This window comes from Pan troglodytes, chromosome 9, assembly GCF_028858775.2.
Source record: "Pan troglodytes isolate AG18354 chromosome 9, NHGRI_mPanTro3-v2.0_pri, whole genome shotgun sequence".
Taxonomy (NCBI): domain Eukaryota; kingdom Metazoa; phylum Chordata; class Mammalia; order Primates; family Hominidae; genus Pan; species Pan troglodytes.
Genome location: NC_072407.2, coordinates 122,909,496 through 122,931,314, shown reverse-complemented (window position 1 = coordinate 122,931,314; position 21,819 = coordinate 122,909,496). Strand labels below are relative to the sequence as shown.

Below are 21,819 nucleotides of genomic sequence, written 5' to 3'. Positions count from 1 at the left end.
CTCCTGTGCTCCTGCAGGCCCCTCAGTCACCATACAGAGAGTTAAGCACCTGAAATCGGATGCACTGGTAACGCAATATTCCAAAATTCAGGAAAAAGAAGAAATAGGGATTATTTAGGCTTCCATTCCCTAACCCAGCCTCCCCCTCCAAAAAACACAAAACAAATTAACAGGACTGAGAAGATGACAAAGAAGAAAAGGAGAGGAGGAAAGAAAAGGGAAAAGAACATTAACAAAAATATACAAATCCAGAAAAGAAAAACTTCCCTGTTTAATTTTTTTTTTCTGTAAGAACTAGACGGAGGGTACATTGGCCCCTGACTAGGGGGAAATTCAACTGATGATTCCACCAATTCATTGGACTGGTCTGGGTAGGGACCCCCCACCCTATACTCTTGTTATTTTGGCGAGAGGGAAAGACCCCCTGGGAGAAGATGGGTCCTTGTGCCCAGGAGGGAGGGCCGTCCTTTGCCCTTTGGGTGCAACGTTTCCGGGTGGACCCTGCTCCCTGACCGGGCGCGGTCTCTGGCTGGGGCGTCAGGCTCCTTGATCTTTTTGAAAAGTGACTGGATCCGAAATCTGGAGAGGTGTCGACGCTGTACAAGTTCCGGCTGGCGGCTGACAGCAGCGCTCGCCCCGCCCCGCCCCTCCCCTCCCGCCCCGCCCGGCCTCTGCGCGTCCTGTGGCCTCCGGGACTACTCGGGCTCGCTGCTGTTGGTGGTTTTCTCCCACTCCAGGCTCTCCTCGCTGCGGGCGGGCGACGGCCGTGCCCGCAGGCCCTGGAAGCGGCGGCACTCGGGGCAGACGCGGATGTGCGTGCAGCCGCGGGCCACCAGGGCGGCCTCCTGCGCCAGTCTCTGCGCGAGCTGGTCGGGCTCCCCTGCCCCGCACAGCTTCCCGTTGCTGAGCGTCGCCGTGCCCCGGGGTCGGCGCTCCTCGGGGATGGGGGGCCGGGGCGGCGGGACTGCGGCGCGCCGCCGGCGGGGGTGGATACTGTCCTGACACAGGATAATGCTGCGCAGCTCGGTCACCATCTCCTGGCAGACGGACACCTGGAGGAGACAGCGAGGTCAGGGCCCAGCCTCTCAACCAGCCCCCGTGGGCCTCCTGCCAGTCCGCTGGGAGGAGGGATGAGGGGGGCAGCGGTCACAGAATCGTGTCATCTTAAGTATGAAGATGATAAAAGCCTTTCAGTCCATCTCCTCACTCCACTCCCATTTAATGTTCAAACACCCTCCATACCATAATATTCAAGAGCCCCACCAGCTGGTCTCCAATCTTTGTTTGAACACCTTCAAAGACAATGATCTCACTTTTTTTTTTTTTTTTTGGCACATTTCCATTAAATGCTGCTTCCTTTTACCGAGCTAACAATTTCTGTCCCTGAAATTTTCATTCATTGATCCCAGCTAAGTTTGGACCTTGAAGCCTACTAAATAAATAATTCCTCCACCACATGTCAGTCTCTCAAGTATTTGAAAAAGCCACCATGTCTCTATGAACATTCTGTTCCTTAGGCTAAGGATTCTTATTTCTTTTAGCCAACTGGTTATAGCAGGAGATGGATGTATCCTCATGATAACCAAAACAAGAGGAGGGTAATACAAAGCACAAACAGTATAGTGTGTATCACACCCGGTGGGTCTGGGGCAGACTTGAATTCAAACCCACTCATATTTCTGTAGCAACATCTCACACCGTGTGAGATAAAGGCCACAAACATCAGCCAAGCCACGCCGCCACTGAGTGCATTTGCATTAAACTTACGAGGAACTTGGAACTCTCCAAGCTTTTTAGGTGTCAGAACTGTGGATGAAGAATACAGGATAGGGCTGGGCACAGTGACTCACACCTGTAATCCCAGCACTTTGGAGGGCCGAGGTAGGCGGATCACTTGAGGTCAGGAGTTCGGGACCAGCCTGGCCAACATGGTGAAACCCTGTCTCTACTAAAACCACAAAAATTAGCTGGGCGTGGTGGCGTGTGCCTGTAATCTCAGCTACTCGGGAGGCTGAGTGGGGAAAATCACGTAAACCTGGGAGGCAGAGGTTGCAGTGAGCCAAGATACCTGCCACTGCACTCCATTCCAGCTTGGGCGACAGACTGAGACTCTATCTCAAAAAAAAAAAAAAAAAAAGAATATAGATGGGCCTGCATTTTGTTTGTTTGTTTGTTTGTTTTTGGTTTTTTTTAGACAAGAGTCTTCCTCTGTCGCCCAGGCTGGAGTGCAGTGGCACAATCTCAGCTCACTGCAACCTCCACCTCCTGGGTTCAAGCGATTCTCCTGCCTCAGCCTCTCCAGTAAGCTGGGATTACAGGCACGTGCCACCACACCCGGCTAAATTTTGTATTTCTTAGTAGAGACGGGGTTTTACTATGTTGGCCAGGCTGGTCTTGAACTGCTGACCTCATGATTCACCTGCCTCGGCCTCCCAAAGTGCTAGGATTACAGGCGTGAGCCACTGTGCCTGGCCGATGGGCCTGCATTACTACTATTACTATTATTATTATATCCATTTCACAAATGTGGAAATGGAGGCTCAGAGAAGTTATGTATGTTGCCAAAAATTGACTAATAGCTGACTCTGAATTTGGACCTAAACCCATCAACTCCAAGCCTGTACATGCTCTGTTGAGTGCTCTACTCTGAGTTGAAAGGACACTTTCCTAGACCATATGGGAGCAGAAGTCCTCAGTTCTTTAATGTTCTTTCGTCCAATTCTACCAATGGGACAGTTGTTCTACCACAGCCAAATCGCTAACATAGCACTGACTCTTTATTTTAGCTATTGGGGCTGCTCTAACTACTTGCTGAATTTTTCAATATACTTCCAGACCATGGGTGAGCTTTGGGGAGAATAACAAAATGTGAGGCAGCTACAGAAACGTGATGTCACTTAATGGAATAAGGCCTACATTAGTTTTCCTGACTTGGATTATAGGCCCCCATCACACCCCCCCAATTGTTAACTAAATAGCAGAGACTCTTGGCAAGTCACTTAACCTCTCTGTGCTTCTAGTGATAACTACAATAAAAACAGTACCACCTGCCTAATCTATTACATGTGACAATACTATAACAATGTAGATTTATTGACTGTCTACTGCATGTCAAGCACAGGGATAAAAGACACAGTCTTTACTTCAGGCAGCTCAATCTCTAGTAGGGGGCTGATACCAAAATAACTGCAACGTGGTGTGTAAGTGGTTCATGCATAGGTTACACTGGTGTCAGGAAGAAGGAGGGTGACCAATTGCTGGGAGACAGCAGGAGAAATGAGGAAGGATTCGCAAGGAAGGGAACACCTGAACTAGGTCTTAGGGAATAAATAAGACGACCACCTTTTAAGGGGTGGGCAAAAGGAAAAAGCCAGTAAAGCTGGAGACAGCAACAGGAGGGGAACCAAGAGAGCTGGGTGCCACGCAAGGCAAGGGAAGAGGGATTCTGAAAGAAAGTATCCCCATCATCAAGGGACACACCAAAGTCCAATAAGGCCCAGTAGATTCTCTTTGGTTTGGTCCACTGGGAGGGGTCAGACCTTTAAGCATCGGCCTTTCGGTGCAGGGGTAGGGAGGAGCCAGGCTGCCCTGGGTTTCGGACCAAATCGGGAGTGAGGTGATAGAGACTGAGATTCTCTCAGCTGGATCCCCTTGGTTTGGAAGAGGAGAGGGATAGAGCAAGAGCAACAGTAATCTTCCTATTATTTTGAAATATGGCAGACACGTTCATAATGGTGGACTGGAGAAAGAGCAGGCAGAAAAAAATACAGGGGCAAAAGAGGATAATCCTGGAGCAGCTGAGGAAAGACAGGATCAAGGAAGAGACAGCAGGAGGACTGGGGTATCTGCTGCAGCTGCAGGGTGGCTGAGCTGTGGGGAGATGTTTAGTGGGGGTTTTAATTCAGGGCTAGCCACTCCTGATTTCTTGGGAGATGGGAAGTAAAATGAAGCTCTACACATGCAGAAGCAGAGGGGCTTGAGGAATGGGCAACGGCGTGGAAGTCTTACAAGGAGACAGGAAAGAGGCTGAGCACAGTGGACCAGGACTGGCAGGCAGTGTTGTGTTAAGGCCCCATGTGAGGCCAGACTCCACAGACTTCCAGGGGCACTGTTTGTCCTGCTGTGAGATATTTTCCCAGTGCCAATTAGGAAAGGTTTTTAGGAAGATTCAGAGTTGGGAGACTGAGATAGAGGCTAATGTAACTTTTAAAAAAATCTAATAATGCAATTAACATGTAAGGATTTATATATCTTCCCTGGGGTGGGTTGGAAGAAGAGTGGCATAGTCTTCTCCCTTCTTTTCAAACTGTTCAACCTGGGTAAAGTTTATGTTAACCCTGTCTCTAAGCCACAGCTGGGGAATTGAACTTATTCAAAATCCCCGAGAAGGGGGATAAAATTCTTGGGTTCACATGAGTCGGGATATCTCTAAGGATCTTTCCCTGCAAGGCAAAAACATACTCAGAATGAAAGGGCTGAGGTTGTCTTTTCCATAGTAACCTGGTACTTTCACCTATTTTTCTCAACTATATCTTAAATGATAGTTCTAGAAGGCTTTGTTGTTCATAATAATTACTAAGTAATGAAGCATTGATCCAAATCCCCTCTGCTGGGCACTGGGATTCTCTTCGCTGCACTTCCTGTGGTAAGCGTCTGAAATAACCTTATATGTGCATGAGCCTGTGAACTTCACCCCATCTGCCAACACTATCGATCATACCCCTTTGAAAGTTTACCTCAGTTGCTTCTGAGTGTCTGAGAGTCCATAAAAACTCCAACATAGCCATAAAAATGGCCACGATTAAGCCACAAATAAGAACCACAAAGATTCCACCAATATTCTCCATTCCCAGGCCTGTAAGAAAGTGATAACAAATGAAAAATATTGTAAAAGATCAGGAAGACACAATCATTTTATCAAAAATACTAAAATCATTCAAACAAGAACTTGAGTATGGTAGATGCTCAAGTAGACACCCATGCATCTACTTGACATGTAGACACCCAGTCCTTGAAGATATTTAATTATTTATCTGGAAAAAATGCAGCATAGTTGAAATAAAATGGAAGAGAGAGATCTTGCCATCAATCAAGGACACTGGCAAGAAGCCTACCAAAGGGTGTCTGGGGCTGGGAGGTGAGGACCATTTAAGAAAAGGGCTCAGGCAAACTCTGACAGCTTATAGAGAGAGACATGACACCAAAATACCTGTCAGTTCTAATAGTTTCATTAAAGTTTTACTCAATCTTCCTAACATTGTATTTATGTGATATAAAAGCAACTGTTTTGACCAAACCACGGATAGAAAAAGTTATATTTACCTATCTTTGTCAACATGTTACTAAAATACTTATTTGGAAAGTAAAACTTTTTATCCCACCAAACGAGTGGTTCACAAACCAGCTGCCATCAGAACTGCCTAGAAAGCTGACTAAAAATATTGATTCCCAGTCCTTACCCCAGACCTACTCAATCAGTATCTCTGGACATGGGGCCCAGGAATCTGTATTTTTACAGAAGTTTCACAGGTGATTCTTTTCTAGTCATTCCTAAAATTAGTTTACAAATTGGTAATTTTAGAAGCATTGTGCAAGTATGTAAGTTCCTGGGAATCAGACATTGTTTCTGGTCATGTCCTCATTGCAAAGCATGATACCTGGCACACAGTATATAGTCAATAAATACTTATAGGATATGATATGGCTGTTTCATTTCCACTGTGTCAAACATTGAGTTCAGCTATGTAATTAAATGCTTTTTTTTTTTGGCATTAGAGAAACCCAAACACAAAACACCCTGATTCAACTGGGGCCACAATCAGAAATCAAAAGGCATCTTTCATCCAGGAGGGTCTCTTGTGTCCTGTGTTTTTCAGGAATGCTTGCACATCTGAATGTTCAGTCAGTAATGTCCTCACAGAACATGGAGCCTCGTCAGTGTCAGGGGCAGTCAGCTTCACACGGCACTATGAGATGAGTCACAGGGCCAGATCAGAAATCGACGCTACCTTCTGCACCTTGGAAAGCTGGAAAAATAGCTCTATGGCCATTTCAGTATGCCCAGGGTTTCCTTTCACAAAGCCCTAAGTGGATGTCTGACTTTTGTTTTTAAAATAACACAGTGCAGTAGCTGTCCCTGCCTACAACTGAAAATCTGCTTGGAACGACTCTGAGGACTCACATGATGAACACACCAAATGAACTATACACTCTGATCTGCAGGACCACAGTCAAATCTTGAGTACCTGTGTGAATGTGGGAATCCTGTATTTTGAACAATCAAAAATAGGGGATCATTTAAAAACTCAATTCTACCTTCCAGGGGGAAGGTGCTTAAATGGGCAAAAAGCCCTTAAAACACCTATATTTGGAGGCCCAATCTCACATAAAAGCAAGTAGAAGAAAATGCACCCACATCTTACGTTAACACCTGTCCCTCTAACCTGGGCCATTTGGGTAGAAAGTTTTCACTCTGGGAGCATCAAGAGCCACAAGAAGTAGGGGATGAAAAAGGGACACTTAAAAGGGAATGTACCAAGGAGCTGGCTGGGGTTGTAGGCAGATACTTCAGCCCACAGATTTAGGGGTGGTGAGAACTGGAGTATTAGGATGTGTATCTGTGCAACACGGATGAATTACCTTCTCTGGCCAGCCCCTGTCGAGGGAGGCTGGGTGGACATCCCCCGTGAATGGGGAAATGACAATGGTGACATGAAGGACGGCCACCTGCTCAGGTAACTGGAGTCCCCAAGTGACTGCTGAGAGTCTACAGGATGCCTCCATCACTTGGCAATAGTTGTGCTCGAGATAGAAAACAGGAAAAGGGGCTGGATGCAGTGGTGCATGCCTGTAATCCTAGCCCTTTGGGAGGCCAAGGCAGGCAGATCACTTGATGTCAGGAGTTCGAGACCAGCCTGGCCATCATGATAAAACCCCATCTCCACTAAAAATGCAAAAATTAGCTGGGCATGGTGGCTCACACCTGTAATCCCAGCTACTCGGAAGGCTGAGATAGGAGAATCACTCGAACCCAAGAGGTGGAGGCTGCCACTTGATCCGACATCGTGCCCCAGCACTCCAGCCTGGGCAACAGAGTGAGACTCCATCTCAAAAACAAAAACAAAAGAAAACAGGACAAGGCCCCCTTGCAGAGGGTCTCGCATTCCTCTTGTTTCTGTAGAGGGGGTTTTCTTTCCCCTTTAGGTCTTCTTCTGCTACCTGTGTTCCAGCTGTGCCCCCTGCCTCCCTATCAGTCCCCTCCCTGGTCTTCCTCCAATCTTCTCTCCACTGGCTCTCTCCCTCAGCATATTCACGTACTCATGTTTCTCCCTCCTTAAAGACAAAGAAATTCTCCTTACTCTCTCCAACTCTGTCTAATCCAACACTTCTCTCTCCTTCCATGGCTGAGCTTTTTGAGAGTTGTCTACATCAGAACTATTTTAAGACCTTCTAAAAGCCCTTAAAAACACTTACATTTGGAGGACCCATCTCCCATAAAAGCAAGTAGAACAAAATGCACCCAGATCTTATGTTAAATGCATTTAAAAATTTTTGCTTCTGATATTACTGAGTGGCAAGAAACAGTTAACTTACAACTGGCTGTGCTTTCTCAGCAATCATTGCACATACATACAAAAGAATGTTGCAAAGTTAAAAATCTAATCAAAAAATTGTTTCTACATGTAATGAAGTTTTTACAAATATTAAATTTCAAGATTAATGAAGTTGAAACAATGTTACATTTTGGAGATATTTAATTAAACATGTCTTCATTTAATTTTGCAGTTTCCTTTTTGCATTCTGAAGCCAGTACTTTTTATTCAGACCTCAAACATAATTTGGACACTCAAAAAGCTTTTAAGCTCCAAGTAATTCTGTCTATGAGATCTAAAGGAGAAAATAATTCTGTTTTCAATACACTTTTGTTCTTGCTATTCAATCTTCACCCCATGCAATTTTGTCTTGCACCACTAAAACCACCCTTGCTGTGGTCACCAATGAACATTTTGTTTCTAGCCTAATGGAAATTTTCTAGTCCTGATCTTGCATGACCTTTGTTAGCACTTGACACTGTCAGTCACACTCCCATCTTGGCTTTTTATAAAGCCATTGCTCATTGCTCTCTTCCATTCTCCTCAATCTCCTTTGATTGGCCCGGGGCACATTTTCTTCTCATTTTCCTACCTTTGGTCTCTTGCCTCTCCTCCATGTCTTGGCTATTACCAAGTCCTGCTGATTTTGCCTCCTAAATATTTTTCAGTTTCTTACCCTTCTCCCTATTCCTCCTGCCACTTCCCTAGTTCAGGCACCCACCATCTCTTGCTTGGACTATTGCAGTAGCCTTTAAAACTATTTCCCTGCCTGTAGCTGTTTCCTCCTCAACTCTGCACACTACACAGTTGCCTCACTGATCTTTCTGAAATGCAAAATCTAACTGTGACACATCCTCAAGTAACACAGAATTGTTTATAGTTCCCAGCACAAAGCATCGTTGCTCTTACCTTCCATACCTTTGCTCCTGTTAATTCCTCTGCCTGGAACCTACCCCTACTCCCCAGACACACATCTGGCTAACCTTAACCTTTGCTTTAAGACTTAGCTCGGAGGTCACTTCCTCCAGGCTGCCTTCTCTACTCTTACCTGACTTTTAGGTATACTACTTTTGTGTTTTACTAATAATACCTTGTTTATCACTATTATGCATAAAATAATACATTAGTTTATATATCTGGATTTCCCACTACACTGTGAGCTCTTTGAGGGGAAGAACCATGCCTTGTTCAACTCTATAACCTCACGGTCATGGTACCTGGCCCATTATAGGAGCTCAGTAAATGTTTGTGGAAAGAATGAGCAGAAAGAAAGAGGATAAAGACATTCCAGATGCAGAAGGCTGCATTACCAAAAGCTCTGGACCCATATGTATTCCTTTTTAATTAAATTTGGTTTGAAATAACGGTAAAACATGACAGCCCTGGTTGAGTGCTCCGCCCTGGTTGAGTGCTCCAGCCTGGTCACAGAGGAAGATGGCCCAGACTGTACTGAGTGATGGCTAAAGGGGACTGAATATTGACATGAGCAATTCACAATATAGACCGCCTGTATTGGGTGTGGGTATTGGGAGAGTTATTCACAGGCATGTGGCCTGCACTGGGATAATTTTTATTAGATCAGGGAAAGCTTTGAGGGGAGTTGAGGTTTAACAGGAGGCTGGTAGAAACCATGAGTCACTGAAACACCCCCTAGTCTTTCTTTCCCAGCTTCTCGCATTTCATGGCCAGCATGTTAATCATGGGTGTTGGCTCCAGCATCCTGATTCCTGGCTGAGTGGCCTCCTCCTCATAGAAGCAAGGCTTGTATACCATTCGTGCCTTGAGGAAGTTATTGGAAAGAGGAAGCAAGAATAGATTGCTGGCAGAGTCAGAGTTGAAAAACAGATGGAGCGGGGAGTGGGAAGGGAGAGTTCGGAGAGCGCAGCAGTTCCATTTAACACTGTCATCAGTCATTCTCTAGAAGTCAAATGCCTTCCACAGCACATCGACATTCATCAGAAGGGGCCCTTGATGTGAACTCCCTTCAGCCTACAAGGCCCACGCGGCACTCACAGATGCCTCAGCAACGGCAAGGGGGACTGGGAAGACATCTAGTCATCTCTTTCCTTCCTTTCTTCAGATGGGACCACACATAAGCCATGCAGGCAGATGGCTTTACAAAACTGGGACTTTCTCCTGACACTTGAGTCTCTGAGGCTCAGCTATGCCCCAGCAATCAGTTGTATTCACTGAAATAGAATCACGCTCTCCCCACAAACTCCTGGTTGGCTAAATACTAACTTTGGTGTCACCCGCAGATTGCCCGCAAATATTTTGCCCACAACATGATAGTTCACAAATGCAAATGAATAATGTTCTTTGTCTCTTGAACTACAAAGGGGAATGGCACCCTGGAAGAGAGCACCTGTGAAGAGATGTGAATCTCCACCCACCCACTTGCTCTTCCTTTGGTTCTGTCTGGCTAATAACCACTTCTTGGATTCAGGTACACTCATGTCCTAGCCCTTAAAACACTCACATATCTCCACGAACCACTGTGGAAATCTGCAACTAAAATACAGAGGGAAAGCTCCTTTTGAACAAAAAGTGAGGGAAGGCTGGGAAAAAAGGCAGAGGCCACAAAAGCCATGGAGGCAGGTGCAGAGAATCCACTTGCACAGAGGACTGACTAGTGCCACGAGATCCCAGCAAGAGACAATGTATTTGCTCTTTGACATTGGTCAACAGATCTTGACTGAGGAGCTTCCATGAGCTGGGCACTATGCTAGGTGCTGAAGCTCTGTGCCACACTGGCTCATCAAGAGCACTGGACAAGAACATGGATTCTTGGAACCATATGGCTTTCAAGCACTTTCAGAACAATATTCACTTATAGCCATGCAAGTGTATCAAATAGTCTGATCTCCAGGGACTTATTATTGTAAATAGCAACTTTATGTGCCCTGATATAAACTGACCTATATGATCTTCCCAGAAAATTCAAAGTGATTCATCATGTTGAAATGGTAAGTTTGCCAATTCTTCTTGTATTCACCAAGGCATCTGGTGACTAGACCTAGCACATTCTGGAGAGAATAATGGGAGAAAAGTAGGCAAAAGGAACTCAAACTAGAAGAGGGATGGGAGAGGTATTTGATAAATTTTGCAATTTATCCAAACACGAGCTATGGGAGGTTGCTTATAATCCATCAAAATATGAGCTCAAGTGCCTCATTTTTCATTTGCTATCTCATTCAATTATTGTTAAAAACACCATAGAGAAGGCCCATTGTCCCCACTTTACAGTTAAAGAAAGAGAAATTCAGAGAACTTAGGTTGTTCATGTTTTCATAACTAACGTGAATTCTAGATCAATTTGATTCCAAAGCTAATGCTCTGTATAAATATAAAGCTGACCTTTATGAGTGTTTACTATGAGCAAAGTCAGCATGCTAAATGTTTTAACTCAATCCTTACAGTTACCCTGTGAAATGGGCACTACTCTTACCTCCATTTTTCCTGACACGGAAACCAAGGTGCAGAGGAGTTAGGTAACTTGCCCAAGGTTCCACGGCTGACAAGTGGAAGTGCCCGGATCTAAACTGATGCCAGTCCCCTCCCGTCTACTCCACACCACCTCTCCCAGTCACTCGGCATCCACTCATGCTGCAGGGGGGTGATTACAGAACTCATCCTGGCATCCTAATGACTGAACACATTCCTGGGAACCTCTAGAGGGACACAGGGCAGAGGTGAGGGGGTCTACGTGTGAGTTACAGCTCAGCTTATAAAATCCCCTTCTGTCCTTCAGAACATGACATCGCATGTTTGAATCGATGATTTGTTGGCTTAATCTTGGCCCAGTTTCCAGACAACAGTGAGCTGAAGTCTTAACAATTGTGACCTGCTTTGTTGCAGACTCATGGGGCCACCATTTGCCTCTGTTCTGATCATGGTTTCTGGATATCCCTCTGGAGTTTCTCTCTCTCAAAAATAGATCTAATTTGATCAGAGAGAGGCTTCCTCCACAGCATCTCTCTGAAACACTATCTAAATTCCCACATTCAGGTTTCCAGCCTTGGCTCTCTCCAGAGAAACCAGAGAACCAGGATAACCACGCTGGATCCCATGAGAAGAAAGAGAGAGGGAAGCATCCCCGGGGCCCCCTCCATTCCCATCACTCACCCCCACTCTTGCTAAGATGTCTCACACTTCCATTCCCACCGTGCCAGACAGCAAACTTCCTGTTTTCCAAGGATTCTGTGAGTCAATGCCACTGGCCTCTTTTCCATTCTTGAAAGGGAACCCTGATTTTCACAGCCTGGTGGTGTATTTATGTTCCTTTGAAGCCCCATTGTGAGCTCATGTTTTTCAAGATAAAGGTATTTAATTTCCTTGGAGTTCGCCGACCACCTTTTTGTCTAGCAATTGTTCTGCAAAGACTTCAGTAATCCAATCTCCTTGAATTGGGATGCCAGCATCTGTGAGTGGCTAGTGATATTTTCTTTTTATAGCAGTTAAATGAGAAAATAAATAAATAAGTGTTTTTTGAAAAGAAAAGGCAGAAGAAAATGAAACAGCTTGGAATGGAGCCTGTTCCTTTTTGTAATCTCCAGTTTTCCACAGGATCTGCTGTTTCATTTTTTTAGCGAGGTAGGGAGGTGGACAGCCACCCAGCTACAGGCAGGGAGAGTCACAGGGGGCGAGGAAGCGAAGGGGTAATATTGTGGCTCTTACCAGAGGCAAGCAAGACCTGGCAAAAAGACTCGGGATTGGTGGCATCACCACATCGTTAGGATTCTTCCCTGGAATTTGGCAGTAATGTTTGAGCTGTAATATTGGATTAGAAGTAGGGTAAGCACCAGTTCCTTTTCTTTGAAATTTCTCGAATTTTAATAGGATAACAAAGTAGAAAAGGATTATGTTAGGCACTGGCGCGTCGTCTGGTACATTCTAATTAAAACTGCAGCCACTCTCAGTTTCAGAGGTCTCCGAAAAACAGACCCACTCATAGTTCCTTTCACCTCTATCCCTCTCTGCCCATTCCATATTTCTCTCCTTCCTTTAGGCACACGTGAAAGCCAACTGATTCAAATTCTAAAAAACAAATTTAGAGCTGCTTGGGAAAGCAGGTGAAAACTACTGCCCTCTGTTCAGTCTGAGACACAGGAAAAAAATGTTCCTAGGTCTCGATTCTTGGTGAACACTTAAAGACTTAAAGCCCGGGTATGGTGGCTCACGCCTGTAATCCCGGCACTTTGGGAGGCCAAGGGGGACAGATCACTTGAGGTCAGGGGTTCGAGACCAGCCTGGCCAACATGGTAATATCCCATCTCTACTAAAAATACAAAAATTAGCTGGGCGTGGTGGCACGCGCCTGTAATCCCAGCTACTCAGGAGGCTGAGGCAGGAGAATTGCTTGAACCCAGGAGGTGGAGGTTGCCGTGAGTCAAGATTGTGCCATTGCACTCCAGCCTGGGCGACAGGATGAGAATCTCTCTCAAAAAAAAAAAAAATGATTTAAGGGAAGAGATCTTTGGGTCATGTTGGTTGTGTTTTTCCAAATCCCTTGAACAATGAATTATATACCATAGTAAGTTTGACAGCTAATTTATCAGAGAGAGACCAAGCAATGGCACCTCCCGTTTCAGGCTAGTGCTTCTTACTTGGCTTAGAAGAGGTCACGTGCAGTTTCGCTTGGCCAAGAAGCCTCTTAGCCTCTCTGAGTAACGTTTGCTTGGGCTCCAGCCATGGCACAAATGGGGCCGCCACATTAAACTGGCACTAGCAGCTATGGCTGGGACGGTAGCTGAAGTCCTGGCTTTCAGAGTGATTTGCATAGCATCTCCCAGACAGCCCCACTCTGAAACATTGCCTCTTATTAATATAGCTCAGCCTCTTGTTCCAAAGGATGACCGTAGAGAGACAAGTTAACACTGGCTGGCTGATAGCACCCAGAAATCTTCGGATGCATTTGGGACCTGGACAGGATGACTTCCACTGTTTATTTTCCCTTTCATCTGTTCAGTTCTCTCCTTCATGCCAGGGAACATTTGGTCCCAAAGTGTGGTGGAGAGAGGCCTCCTGTTCACTTCTTTCCATCTTTCCTGGAAGCCTGATCTCCCTTTCTGCCTCCCTTCTCCCTCCATCCTGAACTCTACTGTCAGCACAGTCTTCCAAAAACTGTGGAACCATCTAGACCTCTGTGGATGCGGAACTGTTTCCAAGGCCAACAACTGCAACAATTATAACTTTATATTTCTATTCCACCTCCAACTTCCATTTCCACCACATGGCCAAAAACATAGAGAATTTTCAGTCATTTCATGTTTAAATTCACTTAAATCCAGTGTCTTCTCCATTCCCTCTTCTTCCCGGGATGTATTTCAGGTTTGCGGTTGTGGCATTGTATTGGGGTGGGGATAGGTGTCTGGTCTTATGCCGTAGTCCACTTAGATTTCCAATATCTTTGTCTGGAGTTAAGGAAAACTCAGGCCTTTCACTGGGCCCTCTGCCTTGGGTCCCTACGTGCCGCCTCTTACGTCCCCCACTTCACTAAGGCATGGCACATATTTCTGGGGTTTGCCAAACTCCAGAAATATGCGTCATACCACAGTACAAGCCCATTACACAGCCAAACTCTCCAGAAGAATTTCTCCAGAAATTCTTCTCTGCTCCACATGTACCACCCACAGCCCCTACACAAGTAAAAATCTATTTAGAACTCATGGAATATCCAGCTAATTCTGGGAGTGATATCTGCCTCTCTCCGGCTCCCAGAAGGGCAGGGACCAACCACATTTTAACATGTCCTTTTCTGCTCAGAAGCTCCTGTCCTGGCCAGGGCATCCTTTTATCTGATTTGCAGACTTGGTGGCCTGGTTCTTCTATTTCTTTCTCTTTTTTTTCACTCTAACTTCTAGCATTAACTTTTTGACCAGATCCTATTAGGAATTAACCTTCTGTATTCCAAAATACTTCTCTGGCAAATCAAAAACCTCGCTCTCCAAGGACATTATCTCTGCTGTGAGCTTTAAGAACTTATTTTGGAACTTAAAGCCAATAATTTGACTTGATTTCTCTCGAGGCAGTAACTATCCCCTGGGACCATGAATGCCGCCAAGAGATCAGAATTCCATCCCACCACACCAGCTTTCCGTGTGCCACATCTCACCCCAGAACCTTTGACGGCTATTGCCAATGCTCCCAAACCCAGTCCAGGGCACTGTTGGTGTGCCGAGGAGTCTGACAAAGCTGTGGCATGATGATGGGGCATCTTCCTGGGACACTGATTTCACTTAGGGCTTGGGTGGGAAAAAAAATTCTTACATTAAATAAATATGCCTGTATTACAGAGTAAGATGCAAAATTCACATGTATTTTTAGGACAGAACAGAAGACTTCCAGGAAATTCTGAACAAGTAGGCTGCTTTACACAATGTCCTAGATCCCCAGCAGCTCCCATTTAGTCTCCTCTGCTTTTGGTTCCTCCTGTGAAAAAGCGTGAGACAGATTGGTTGCAGTCCAAGTACCTTTACCCGGTTTTCAACAGTCTCTTAAGTCCAACCTCATCCTACCTATTCAAACCAAGTTCTCAGTGTAACACCTGTGCCTCACAACAGTCCTAAAGCAGCGATTCCTAAGGGATGCTTCCAGGTCCAGGCCATGTGCCCTTAAAGCCTTCCCCGACCATTCCACAGAATTCATCACTTCCTCTTCCGGGCTTCCAGACATTCTCTTTATACCGCTATTAAAACTCTCCCATACTGCAACCATTACAGCAACTATCTGTGTCTCTCTCTAGCTTCTAAACCTCTTAAGGGCAAGGCCAGGTTGTACTCCTTTTGGTAATTTCAGAGCCTCGCACAGTGCCTGGTACACAGTAGTTTACCACGCTGTTTGTTGGCAGCAATAAGAACTACATGAATACTTTCCATTGCAACACTTGGGGTGCTGGGCACCCGTTTGAAAGGAAACAATCATAAGATAAGGCTTTCCAGACTTTTCCTCCTCCAAAGTCAGGAGGACTTTGAGATGCTTGCTCATTCACTTGTTCATTTATCTATTCATTTGTTGTTCATTGTTTCATCAAATACTGATGGCAGGTGATGTTCTGGGCATTGGGACACAAAAATTAATAAGACACAGTCCCTGTCCTTGAGTTGCTTATTGTCTATAGGGGGGAAAATGTCAACAGACAGAAAATATATGTCTTAAGTGTTGATTTTTGAAGAGCCCTTCAGCCTTAGGGAGAATGGATGAATGGGCACATTCGCAGCTTGGGGACACTACTTAAACCTCTCATTGTGCCTTAATTGCTCGTTCAGGCCTAGATTTTGGAATAAAATTCGTTGCCATAAACTTTGTGCCAGGCACTTTGCTGAATGCTTGATTTATCTTATTCAACGTTCGCAACAGCCCTGGGAGGTGGCCATGCTATTATTACCTCTATTTTCCAGAGAAGGAAACTGAGGCTCAAAGATGTTTCAGAGTGTCTACGATCACAAGGGCATCTATGGAGTGAAGTCCATTTGACCCAATGTCCATTCAAAACCTATCAAAACTGCCTCAGGGAAGAGAACCACCCTAGTGACTGTCAGTAGAACAAACACATACGCAGGAGGGTAAACATTTAATGAGCTCCATTCTTAAGAGGTAGGTGGGGAGGGATGAACAAAAGAAAGGGTCCTTGGACTTTGGGCGAGATCTGGAATGGGAGAGATGGTCTAACTCAAGGTCCGTAAGTGGAGACTGCAAGGCACCGAGATCCTGGATCCCCTTCCCAGAGCTTGCCAATGGGGCTGCCCTCTGCTCCTCCACAAGAATGAGCAGGAGATGCAAATCAATACACATGACTAAGTACACAAAGCAAGAGGTCCTGGGGCTGGATTTAGGGTTCAGGGAGGAAAAGGGGAACTGGAAAGATGTGATCAACTCAGTAGCAAGTCTAAAGGGGAAACAAAGGCTCAAGAGATCAAATGGAATAGGGTTGAAAAATGAAAGGAAAGCAGGAAATCCCGGACTAGTAAGGAGGAGGAGAGAAGAGAGACTTGGAACTGACCAGAGCTTGCGGCCTGGACCTGATGGGTCAATGACAGGATCCTTTGGAGGGTCCCTGCACTGCCCCTGGCCACTCCTGTGTGGCTCCAGCCTCCCTCTTCTCCAGCACCTCTGCACCACCACACGCCTTCCGTCAGCTGTTCAGAGGAACAACTGAGTGTGAGCGGACAGCTCCTGGTGTGAAGGCTATTTGGGAAATAACTCCAAGCACAGTCTCATGAGTCACGTTAGCATGACCCAGGAAAACACAACAATTGGTAGCTTCTGACAGCTAGCAGCAGTTTTCATCACACATCCCACAAACACTGAGTAACTACTATGTGCCTGGCTCTGTTGGGGAGGCTAGGACCACAGAAGCAAATGATACTGGGTCTGGGTCTAAGGTGCCAGCAACTGAGTAGAGGAGACCAAGATTACAGCATAGTGCATTGAGTGCTCTGTCCAAAGTCACAGAAGGCCCTCAACCCACTGTGGTGAGGGGAGAGGGAGATCAAGCGTTTCTAGGAAGAAAGATACCTAGACATTTCTTCTATTTCACTTATCAATCAGAGGAAGGATTGATAAGCAGAAGGTCCTTCTGCTCTAGGCCCCAGGTTCACCTCTCCATTTCCACTTTAGAAAGCTCCAGAGCACAATACCACTGCTGTTTCCCTCCAGATGGAGGAGAGACGGCGCTCTTTCCCACCATCCTTTAACTCATTGTTATCATAGAGCAACATTAACATATGCTGACAATCATCCAACTTTATTTTAGCTATTCCAGGTCCAGTCACATGTTTCCAATCCATGTGTCTTCTTTTGGGGGAAGGAGTGGAGGAGCATTTTGCTACCCACACCTTCCCTAGTACAAACCCATTACACAACCCAACTCCCCAAATGCGAATTCTTATCTGTTCCACATGGACCACCCGGCGCCCCTGCACACAGCCCTGCCCACAGCGCTGACTCCTGCCCCACATCCATCTTCAAGGTGCGTATCTGCCTGCAATGCCCTCCTCCCACGGTGTCGACCTATTCAGGTCCTGGGCATCTTCAAAATCCAGTTCATTCTATCCAATCCACAAAAGTGCCTTGACACTTTTTTCTGCATCCCCCCCATTTTCTTTTACTCTGAACAAGGAGAAGTAATCTCCGCACTTCACCCCCCAGTATTTAACTGTAATTTGGCAAGTGTCAGGAATTGTTTGTTAACCACTTCAAGTAAGTGAATTTTGTTTCCAGAAGTCACCTTAAGATGCTTGCTGGTAAGCCTGTAGAGCTTTCTTATTCCCAGGAGTGTGAAGTGATGTGCTGGGACACCTCACTGTCACTCAGCATATCCCTATTGATGGAATGGCTAGCTGAGCCTTGAAAGTAACTCCTCTGCAGGCAGCTGATGGAATCAGACTGCCCTGAAGTTCTGAGAGCAGCAGAGCACGGTGCTAGGGTGCAGATCAGTCACAGCTGTGATACACTGGGCCCAGGGATGAGCCAAGCTCTGTGCTTTTTCACTCTCCCTTCACAGCAGCCCTACAGTGTGTTACTTACTGAACTCATTTTACAGATAAAGGAATGAGGGCTCAGTGCTGCTAACTAATGTGCTGAAACTCACAGACTCACAACTGGTAGAGACGAGACTGAAATGAGGTCTGCCCATGCCCTGTGTCCATTCATGTCCACTGCTTTCCCCACGGTCAGCTCTGGCCTTTGGGGAGTGAAGAGCCAAGAAGTGTGTGGCCTCACTCAGTTCCTCTGAGGGCAGCATTTCCTTTAAATTATAAAAAATACTTGCTCCGTATATCCATATTCTTGAGACCTCTTCTTGCAAGATAGAGATCCACGTATAGACATTGAGAATCACATAGTTATTCATTCACTGTCTCATCAGGGACAATCATTCATGCTAAGCAGAAAAGACAAGCACATGATATCCCTCATTCTACTCCTCAGCTGTCTTCCTCGGGCAGAGCGTGGACAGGTAAATCTGTTGCATATTTTAACAAGGCTGCAGTAGATGGAGTAGTAGATATGGTACGTGACCATATGATTTATTGTCTAAACCAGGACACTTTGAGAATGAACGCTGTCTAGAAATAATTTATAGGCATTAACTGATCTACAATAGATAGAAACAAGACTATACCATCCTGGGCAAACTAGGGTGAGTGTTCCCCTACAGAAAATCCTGGGTGCTCAGGGACCGTCAACACTTCTTAGCCATACATCTCAGTAAGTGACTGCTTTCTATTCAGCCTAATTTAACATTTGCTCATCCTTTCAATAAAATATCCACATGTCCAGCTCTTTGGGCAGCCCTGTGATGACCAACCCTACCCTCATGAAACTTACATTCTAGTAGAGGAAGTGGAAAGTAAACAAATACATAAGAAATATAATATCAGGTAGCGATGAGGTCTGAGAAGGGAAATAAGGTGGGGTTAAGGTGATGGAGAGAAATGTGTAGGGTGGGAGTGAAGAGCTCTTCGAGGGGAGGCCAGGAGGAGGGAACAGGTGCACAGGCCCTGGGGTGGAAGAGCCAGATGGGAGGCTTGGGGACCACAGAAAAGAGAGGAAGGCTGAGGGGGAACAGATCACACAGGGTCCTGAATTTTATTCCCAGTGGGATGGGAAACCATTGGGAGGTTTGTGGGGGGAATGCTGCCATCGAGTTTGCATTTTTTTTTATTTATTTATTTATTTATTTATTTTGAGACGGAGTCTCGCTCTTTCACCCAGGCTGGACTCCAGTGGCGCTGTCTTGGCTCACTGCAAGCTCCGCCTCCCGGGTTCACGCCATTCTCCTGCCTCAGCCTCCCGAGTAGCTGGGACTACAGGTGCCCGCTACCACGCCCGGCTAATTTTTTTTGTATTTTTAGTAGAGACGGGGTTTCACCGTGTTAGCCAGGATGGTCTCGATCTCCTGACCTCGTGATCCGTCTGCCTCAGCCTCCCAAAGTGCTGGGATTACAGGCGTGAGCCACCGCGCCCGGCCGGAGTTTGCATTTTTAAAAAGGATCACTCTGGCTAGTAGCGGAGAACATACTGTAGAGACGCAAGAATGGGAAACTGAAACCAGGCGACTGTGACTGCACAGGTGTGAGACGATGGGCCAGGGTAGAAGCCATGGTGCTAGGGGTCAGAGGCAGCTGGGTTCAAGAAACATCATGGAGGCAGAGCCTCTAGGACTTGGGAGCCGGGTGGACACTGGGTGCCTGCGATACACAAGACCCTGGGACAGACCTGATCCCCTGCCAGCCCACTTTATACCTAGGTTCCTTCCAAGGCCATTCTCAATGGGTCCTAGAAGTCATTATGTGTACCTGGAATTTGAACACGAGAAACAAGCTACTTTGGTCCTCTAGGGCAGGAGGAGGATGGCCCTGAACGTCCTTACCTTTAGCTCTGTGATCTTCCTCCTTGGGGCACTTCCCTCCTTCCCACCATTTGCGCTTCAGGATCTCCAGGCGGTTGTTCTCCTGCAGCTGGAGAATGGCCAGATCAAACTCGTCCCGGAAAACCGAGCCTGCGGGGGTTACAGGAGAGCCCAGGACACAGGTTATGAATGCCCTGTTAGGTGTCACTCTGCTCCCCTTCCCGGCACACCTCCTGGCCACCCTGCCTGCTTTCACCTCGAGAGGGGACAGACAGATGCAGCGGGTGGGGCGAGCCCATGGGGCCAGTGCTGTCTACTCCATTAGGGCTCCCCCGGGAGAGCGGGGCATTCTGGCTTCACGCAGTGTTCTCAGGCTTTTCTGCTTCCCTTCTCTCCATGCTGACTGGCACGTCCAGCCCATGGCCAAACACCCCAAGATGGGTCAAGAAACGGCTTTCCAGGCAGTTGTGCCATCCACCTCCCCAGCCGGGCACCACCACTTTCTAAATTAAAAAGATGGTCTATCCAAGTTAAACAACCTGCCCACCGACACACAGGACGCTGGCTGCAAAGCATCCCATCCACCTCCAGGAGGCCAAAGTTTGTGTTTCTCTGACACAAACCTTTTAGTCAGGTGTGTCCAATTTCTACTTTATTTAAATTAATTTCTCACAGCCAGGCACGGTGGCTCACGCCTGTAATCCCAGCACTTTGGGAGGCTGAAATGGGCGGATCACTTGAGGCAAGAAATTCAAGACCAGCCTGGCCAATATGGTGAAACCCCATCTCTACTAAAAATACAAGAATTAGCTGGGTGTGATGGTGCGCACCTGTAGCCCCAGCTGCTCAGGAGGCTGAGACAGAAGAATTGCTTGAACCTGGGAGATGGAGGGGCAGTGAGCTGAGATTGCACCACTGCACTCCAGCCTCGGCAACAGAATGTGAGGACTCCGTTTCAAAAATAAATAAATGAATTAATTTCTTAGGCACTCGTAACTCTCACTACATTACACCTGACAACTGTTTATCCAGAGAACCAGAGAAGTCACCAATCAATGAGAGAAGAGCCACCCCAGAGTGTGAGAATCAGGTCACCAGGTGTTCCCCACTCTCAGCACTGCCTGCTGAGCGCACGAGAACCCACTGGCCTGTCCATCACCCTGTTTCTCCCAGTCCTCCTTCCCTCCTCAAAAGAAGGCTTTTTTCTGTTCAGTACCATTCTTTTTAATTTTTCTAACGCAATTTTGTCAAGGAGCTTTGGTTCTAGAATTTAGATTTAATCACAAATACAGGCTTAAGTGAAACCATGGAAAGCTCAATGTCCCAGCACAGGCTGAGGCCTGAGATTATTAAGAAAAAGCTGCCAAGGGGCTGGAAAACAACTAAGCTGCCCAGTTTCCTTGCCCAAACTCCATGAAGGCTGGATGTGGACATATGCCCCAGAGGAGAAAGGCTACCATGAAGGATCAGGCAGAAGCTTGGAACAAACAGATGAGTGCTTTTCAAATTTTCACGTGCATTGCAATCACCTGGGGATTTCGCTGAACTGCAGAATCTGATTCAGTAGGCCTGGGGTGGGGCCTGACAGTCTGCATTTCCAACAAGCCCCAAGGTGATGTCCGTGCTGCTGGGCCGTGGACCACACTTTAAGAAGCAAGGAACTAGAACATCTCCCAGATCTCTTCCAACTGTGACAGTCCACAGCTCCACAGTAGAACCTTCCCTACTATAGACACAACTATGCTTGGACGCCCAAACCCCAAGCCTGCAGCACTGGATGTGTGTCAGTGATTTGGGCAAACACCAGCAGAGCTTCAAGTACAGTAAGTGCTTATTACACATCTGCAGTGAATGGACACATGAACGAGTTGTCTA

The 21,819-nt window shown here is 46.4% G+C and overlaps 1 protein-coding gene across 6 annotated transcripts in view; it reads right to left on the bottom strand.

Moving 5' to 3' along the window:
• Positions 1-251: 251 nt before the first annotated feature.
• The window catches only part of GRIK4 (glutamate ionotropic receptor kainate type subunit 4), a 476,087-nt gene continuing 454,519 nt past the window's right edge, over positions 252-21,819 (bottom strand). For 4 of the 6 annotated variants that reach the window (XM_016919847.4, XM_016919845.4, XM_016919848.4 and 1 more), the window contains 3 exons: positions 19,966-20,094; positions 4,737-4,855; positions 651-1,052 (listed from right to left, as the gene is read on the bottom strand). In XM_016919847.4, coding sequence (XP_016775336.1) covers positions 696-1,052; positions 4,737-4,855; positions 19,966-20,094 — 605 coding nt within the window. In that variant the 3' untranslated portion in view covers positions 651-695. Of the gene's footprint in view, positions 1,053-4,736; positions 4,856-19,965; positions 20,095-21,819 lie in introns of all 6 variants that reach the window. The other 2 variants (XM_016919844.4, NM_001034159.1) reach the window with 2 other exon arrangements.